The sequence below is a fragment of the Gorilla gorilla genome, chromosome 1 (assembly GCF_029281585.2).
Source record: "Gorilla gorilla gorilla isolate KB3781 chromosome 1, NHGRI_mGorGor1-v2.1_pri, whole genome shotgun sequence".
Classification (NCBI taxonomy): Eukaryota; Metazoa; Chordata; class Mammalia; order Primates; family Hominidae; genus Gorilla; species Gorilla gorilla.
The window spans coordinates 25,020,518-25,028,209 of NC_073224.2; the positions used below are offsets into that span (position 1 = coordinate 25,020,518).

At 44.7% G+C, this 7,692-nt stretch overlaps 1 protein-coding gene across 1 annotated transcript in view; it reads right to left on the reverse strand.

Moving 5' to 3' along the window:
• The window catches only part of ERO1B (endoplasmic reticulum oxidoreductase 1 beta), a 66,680-nt gene extending 60,466 nt beyond the window's left edge, over nucleotides 1–6,214 (reverse strand). Inside the window, exon 1 of the mRNA XM_031001240.3 lies at nucleotides 5,869–6,214. Coding sequence (XP_030857100.2) covers nucleotides 5,869–5,970 — 102 coding nt within the window. The 5' untranslated portion in view covers nucleotides 5,971–6,214. The remainder of the gene's footprint in view (nucleotides 1–5,868) is intronic.
• Nucleotides 6,215–7,692: the final 1,478 nt, after the last annotated feature.

The following is a 7,692-nucleotide window of genomic DNA, read 5'->3' on the forward strand; positions in this document are numbered from 1 at the left end:
GGGGAGTTTTAAGCAAAGGGTGACAGGAATTTGGTGAGGATAGAAGGTTTCTCTTTTATATTTGTATGGTCAGGGACATTTAAGACAAGAGATGTCAGATAAAGTGACACTTTAGCAGAAATCTAACAGAGTGAATCATATGAATACACGAGAAAAGTGTGTGCTAGGTAGAAGAAACAGTACAAAGGCTTTCAGGCAAGAATGTATCTGCCATGTTTAAGAACAACAGGGAGGCCAATTTGGCTGGAGCTTATGTATAAGGGGGGAAGACTATGGAAAAAGCAGATTTGGGGGAAAAGATCAGAAATGTGGTTTCTATATCAAGTTTGCGATATCTATTAATCCTCCAAGTGGAGATGTCCAAAAAGAAGTTGGATACACAGATCTAAAGCTGAGAATCCTAGTCTTGGAGACTAACACTGAGAGTCCACTGTACATTTGGTATTTAAAGCTAAGAGACCAGAAGAGATGACTAAGATAAAGAGAAGAAAGAGTACAAGATTTGAACCCTGAGGCTCAAATGATTAGCGGTCAAGGGCAGAGGAGGAACAAAGAAAGAATGCTAAGACAGACTGGTCCACTAGACAGGAAGACAATCAAAAGTTTAGTATCCAGGATGTCAGAATAAAAATTATTTTAAGGAGAGTGAGTGATGAGTTGTGAAAAAATGCCGCCAACAGGTAAAGCTGAGGTTTAAGAACAAACCATTGGCCTTAGCAACAAGGAGGACATTGGTGACCTTGCCAAGAGCAGTTTCAGAGGTGCGGTAGGAGCAAAAGTCTGATTAGAATGGGCTGAAAAATAGAAGAACCAGCAAAGGAAGAATAAATTAAATCTAACTCTTGAATTTTCTAGAGGGAACAGAAAAAATAGGCAAAGGCAGAAGGAATATGTGGATCAAAAGATAACTTTAAAACAGTAGAATTAGCAGCATGTTTTATGATGTATAGTCTGGCTTTATCTCTTCACTCAAATCTCATGTCAAATTATAATCCCCAGTGTTGGGGAGGGGCCTGGTGGGAGGTGTTTGAATCATGGGGGCGGACTTCCCCCTTGCTGTTCTCCTGATAGTGAGTTCTCATGAGATCTGGTTGTTTAAAAGTGTGCAGCACTTCCCCGATTGTAAGTTTCCTGAGGCCTCACCAGCCATGCTTCCTGTACAGCTGTGAGTCAATTAAATCTCTTTTCTTTAAAAATTACCCAGTCTCAGGCAGTTCTTTACAGCAATACAAGAATGGACTAAGCCAGGCACAGTGGCTCATGCCTGTAATCCCAGCACTTTCGGAGGCCAAGGCAGGCAGATCACTTGAGGTCAGGAATTTGAGACCAGCCTGGCCAACATGGCAAAACCCCAACTCTACTAAAAATACAAAAATTAGCTGGGCGTTGTGGCAGGAGCTTGTAATCCCAGCTACTTGGGAGGCTGAGGCATAAGAATTGCTTGAGCCTGGGAGACAGAGGTTGCAGTGAACTGAGATCGAGCCACTGCTCTCCAGCCTGGGTGACAGAGTGAGACTCTACTCCAGGAAAAAAAAAAAAAAAAAAAGAATGGACTAATACATGATGACAGTAAAATTCCATTTGAGAAGGAAAAACTGATGATCCAGGAAAGAAAGAGAAGATTACTGGAGCCATGTCCATGAGCGGCAAACAAGGAATGAGACCTAACATACAAGTGAAGGGACGCCTTTGATAAAAGCACACAGTTCATCAATGGTAATCAATAGGAAGTCAAAATATGTGGGTACAGAGACTAGTAAATGGATAGATGTGGGTTACTCTATGGAATTTCTCTTCTGATTGCTCCAATTTTAGTAAGGTATGAACTGAGGGTAAGGATAGATGAAAAGGTGATGGAGGATTAAGGAGAAAGAAAAAAGACATGAAATGGTTGTCTAATTCAATAATCATTTCTTCAGCTGGATATGATCAGCTATTTAATCCATCCGAGTTTTAAATTTCAGTTCTAGAACTTCTAATTCATTATTATTAAAATCTTTTTGGCCACTCTTTAAAATCTTTTTTCCCTTTTATACTTCAAGTTTCTTTTTATTTGAACACATTAAACATAGTGATATTAAATTATCTATCTGATAATTTCAGAACCTAAGGTCATTATGTGTTTGTTTCTGTTGTCTGTGTCTAATATCTGATTCATGGTGCCCTGTTTCCTTGTGTGTTTTGTGATATTTTACTGCTAGCTGTTTATTCTTCTTGGCGCTTTATCTTCAATAATTTTTCAAGGTTTGAGTTGAAAATAAATTCCTCCAGAGGTGATGGATATTTGCTTTTATTGGAAACCCAGGGCACACAAATTTGGGACTGCTATGAATTTTCCCAGAATAAATATTTGGCTTGCGAACCTGTCTGAGGACTGTCTCATGGTTACAAATTCTCAAAGTTTCTTCCCTGCTTCTCCCAGCAAGTTTCTTTTATTCCCCTTACTTAGAATGGGTTTCATTTCTCGTTTACCCTTATACTGAGGATGTAACTGTTTGAAGTCCAGGCTCCAAACAGCTACATCCTCAATATAAGGGTAAATGATAAATGAATTATGGTGGAGCCTCCTATTAGTTTCCTCTCACTGGGCAGACACGGGGTTATTTCTTGCTCACTCCACTCCATGCAACTGTTAAAGTAGCTCAAGATCTTTAGGGTTTAGGAGAAGCCCTCAGAGTAACGGACTGGTATAGCACTATTTGAGTTCTAAGTTTCTGGCTTTTCATATATTGAGGGGCTCTGTGTATTACTCAATTTTATGCCACCTCAGCAATGCATTTAGAAAAACTTATATATATCTAATTGATATTACTTTTTAAAGGAAGATTGTTGTATCACTTGTATGCACTATGCCTTTAGTTTCCAGTGCTTTACCAAAGTATATTTACATTTCATTTATACGATAATGGGGCATGAGATATACAAACATGTATCATTTTGTGTGTTCAAAAATATTTTTCTGCTTTTATTTTGGAAGGAGAAAACATTTAAAATATGTATCTCCTTAAATGACTTTGATTTCTTGTGAACAGAGGTAGTTTTCAAAAATTCTAATTCTTCCCTTTATCAGTTTTCTACCAATTTATTATATGGATGAAGTCAAAGAACAGGCTGAATTCCACTTTTTGATTTTCCTATTTTCCTTCTCCTTTTCTATACTAGAGAGAACTTTAAATACCAACATACTGTATAGACCAGAAAGGGTTCCACATTAGGGCTCCACTGTAAAGTCACTCATTCAATTAAGACATTTAAGTTCTTTGAACTTCAATTACCTCAATGGTCCCACTTTGGAGAGATGTATCAAATAAAATGAGATAATGTACGTGTAACCATGTTATAGATTAAAGTACTATCTAAAAGATGATCAGGCCAGGCACGGTGGCTCACGCCTGTAATCCCAGCACTTTGGGAGGCCAAGGCAGGTGGATTACCTATGGTCAGGAGTTCGAGACCAGCCTGGCCAACATGGTGAAACCCCATCTCTACTAAAAAATACAAAATTAGCCGTGTGTGGTGGCACACACCTATAGTCCCAGTTACTCAGGAGGCTGAGACAGAAGAATCACTTGAACCCAGGAGGTGGAGGCTGCAGTGAGCCAAGATGGCGCCACCGCACTCCAGTCTGGGTGACACAGAGCGAGACTCCGTCTCAAAAAAAAAAAAAAAAAAAAAAAAAAAAAAAAAAAACAGCACAGTAGAAAGTACTGCTGGCGGCCTGGGCGCGGTGGCTCACGCCTGTAATCCCAGCACTTTGGGAGGCCGAGGCAGGCGGATCACCTTAGGTCAGGAGTTCAAGACCAGCTCGGCCAACGTGGCAAAACCCTGTCTACTGAAAAAAAAAACCAAAAAAACAAAAAAACAAAAAAACAAAAAAATTAGCCAGGCGCGGTGGCAAGCACCTGTAATCCCAGCTACTTGGGAAGCTGAGGCAGAGAGAATTGCTTGAACCCGTGAGGCAGAGGTTGCAGTGAGCCAACACATGCCATTGCACTCCAGCCTGGCCAACAGAGTGAAACACTATCTCAAAAAAAAAAAAAAAAAAGAAAGAAAGTACTGCTGGCAACAAAAACCAAATATATTCACTTGGAAGACTGTTTGGCACAATGCTACTTCAAATATTCACAAATCTTTAACTGTCGAACTATTTTTATATTCATTTGGATATAATGAAATCAAAAGTACAGGGGCAGGCCAGGCACAGTGGCTCACACCTGTAATCCCAGCACCTGGGAAGCCAAAGTAAGAGGCTCGCTGGAGGCCAGGAGTTGAAGATCAGCCTAATAACATAGTCCCCATCTCTACACAAGAATTTTAAAAATACAGGTGAAATTATAAAACATTAATTACACATAATTAGTGGTAAATGAAAAACATTTAAAATGAAGTTTCTAGACAGATAAGCATAAATTAATATGTGCTATATAAAAAGAGAAAATGGGAACTCTCATTTCAGAAAAATATCGAATTGTAAATTTCACTCAGAAACACTCAACTAGTGACTAGAAAATAATTTTGCCAAAGACAATTTGGAAAATTTACTTTAGTAAGTCTGCCCAGATTACCACTATCTGTTCTATCTCAGTGTTTTCCAAGTGAGGTCCAAGAGGTAGTCAAAAGATAACTTTGCTACAGTGATACTGTACTTGCAATGTTTGTTTAAAATGCTGATATCTGGGCCACATTCCAGATCCAATCAATACATCTGGAGGTAGGGCCAGAGAATCTGCATTTTAACATGTTCCCCAATACCAAAAATTTGCCCCTTTTATTTTTATGGTTCAAACACAGACACAAACGGACTATTCAGGCACTCTGGGATTTAGTGCAGGGCACCATAAAAACATGAAATAAAGTGACTCAATTCAGAAAAACATGTTTTCACGGTTACACTCAGAGTCACCTTCAATTTTTCTTAGATAAGCACTAATTGCTTCAAATGACATCTCCCCTCATTATCAGGCCACCTGAGACCTTCGTTTTATTTTTTTGGCCCTCAGCAGTGCTGCCACCTTGCAGCAGGTGCAGACAACAGGCAGCAGCACCTGGCAATCAATTCAAATTCTACTGAATAGAAGCAAACACCTCTCTGAAGGCGAAAGGATCTGGTCAGCTAAGCCTCAGATTTCTAGCACACTGAGAACACTTGTAATCATCGCTGTAAACATCAACAACCAGCCAGCACCTCACGACTGCCAGAGCCAGAGCCTCCATCCACGAGCCACAACGCCAGACTCAGACCCCCCCAGTCTCGTACTGGGACTTACCTGGCGATGCCACTTGGCAGACACGGCTCAGCTGGGTAAAAATAAAGCAATCTTGAGCAAGGGAAGGTGCTCGAGGAAAAGTAAAAGCCCAGAAAGCTCTAGTCCGACAGTTCGAGTGAAGTCTTGCCCCCTCCCAATCCCCTGCGCCTGGCGGGGCCTCGGGGGTCTGCGGAGTGCCCCCAACTCTCAGTCTCCCTCCCTCACTAACTCCTGAAGGGAAGGACGTCACCGTTTCTCTGGGCGCTCGCTCCCTTCGCAAGACAGCCGAGGTGGTTCATGCCCGTCCCATCTCCGGCCACACTCCCAGCCGCTTAACACATCCGAGAGGAAAAAACGAAAACAGCTCAGGGGGACCGTCACCATCTTCCTCTTTTGACTGCCATTACCCGGAGTGTCGCCGTCCCCCCACCCTGCGGGCGGTTCGCAGATGTTTTCCGCACTGGACGGTCAGGTCTCTGCTCCCCGGGTTTTCTGCTCGCCAGAAATCACCTCTTTTCTGGCCCGGCCCTGCCCGGCCCTCCCCGCGTCACAGCCGCGGCCCGTGTGTAGCGGCCGCGGGTGTTCGGCCGAGGGTTCCCGGCCCGCTATCACTTGGGCTTACCTGCGCCTCGACGACGCTCCGCAGGAAGCTCAGGGTGACCAGCAGCTGCACCGCGGCCGCTACCCCCTGCCCAGCGCCTGCCCGGCGGACCCCTTCGTTCATGCTGACCTCTCCCCACACCGCGGCCAGCCGGACCCCTCGGGGCCGCGGAACGACGGACGGCCCAGGCGACGACCCAAGGGGACGGTTCCCAGCAGCCGAGCGACTCCAGGGTCAGAGGTCTGCACTCCGGTCCGGAGGCAGACGACTCTTTCCCCAACACCCGGCAGCTGCGAGTGAGGCAGGAAAGGCGAGCGCCCCCACTTCATCCCCCAGGCGGCCCCGCCCCCGGCTCGCTTGGCTCCTCGGCCACGCCCCCAAGCGCGGGGCTTGTGGGAGTTGTGGTCCTGGGCGGTCGCCTAGGCACCGCGGCAGGAAGGCGGAGCCGCTGAACGAGAAGACTCAGGAACTACAACTGTGAAGGCCGCCCCGCCTCCCCGAGGCCTCGGGCTCCGCGACGGCCAATGAGGCGGGACCACGCGGGCCTCCAAAACACCGGGAGGTGCGGGCGGGGGAAGCGGGGCGACCTCTTCTCCGGGAAACCAGGCTGAGGACCTCTCTGCGTCGGTCCCTGCTGTCGCTCCTGGAGTCCTCGCAGACGCCAGGCTCTAGGATTCACCCAGTACGCGAGCGAGTTAGGAACGGACGGTGCGGGATCTTTGACTTTCGGTCTGAAGCGTATTCTTTGTCTCATTCATTTTTCTGTAGCCTCACATCTGCTGTGGGTGCCTATGTAAGCTACCTGTGACTTGTAGAGGTGGCTTCGGCTCTTTTTTAATTTCATGCACCCTAGATGTGGATGTCATCTCCTGCCCCGCCCCAGCCCGACTCCTAGGTTGACACGTGCGAGTATAACGCATGCTAAAGAATGAAGACAAACCCAAAGGCTTATGATGAAATATGGGGATGGGTTAAAACAAAAAAAACTTAGAGTGACATAGATTGGGCGCAGATCCCAACTCTAAAACATTCTAGCTAGTTATTGGACCTTAATTCCCACCTCATATCTTGTTCTAGGGCTACATAAGATTAGATACAGAAAGAGCTGAGTATAGTGCCTAGCACCTAGGAAGCACTCAATAAATGGTAACTGCTATTAGTTTTATTAATGTCTTTGATTTCTACAAAACGAGTAATACATCTCCCTTGTGTTTATGTAGCATGTATTAGTTTCTCATTGATGCTGTAAGAAACTATCACACATTTAGTTGCATACAACAAAAGAAATTCATTACCTTATAGTACTGGAGATCAGGAGTCCAAAATGGACCTGTAGGGCTGTGTTCCTTTTGGAGGCTCTCAGGGACAATGTGTTTCCTTACCTTTTCCACCTTCCAGAGGCCACCTGCATTCCTTACCTCATGACTTCACATCTCCTTCATTCTCTCTGCTTCCCTCGTCACATGCCTTCTCTTGTGACCCTAACTCTTCTGTCTCTCTTGTGTAAGGACCGTTGTGATTACATTGGTTACAGACCATCCTATCTCAAAATCCTTAACTCGATCACATCTGCACAGTCCCTTTTGCCATATAGGATAACATATTCAGAGGTTCCAGAGATTAGGATGAGGATTTATAAATAGAGGGTCATTAATCAGCCTACCACATAATGGTTTATACCTTTCAGAACCAGCAGAGCATTAAACCAAATGCATGGTCCTGGGGTGGCTGACTGCATAGGTCACATGCCCATGAAGCCAGTCCTGCCTGTCCTTTTCCCCTCCAGCAACTCTTTCCCTTCTGCCTCCAAACTGTCCAGATCTTCCCTAGCTTAAAAGCAAAAAG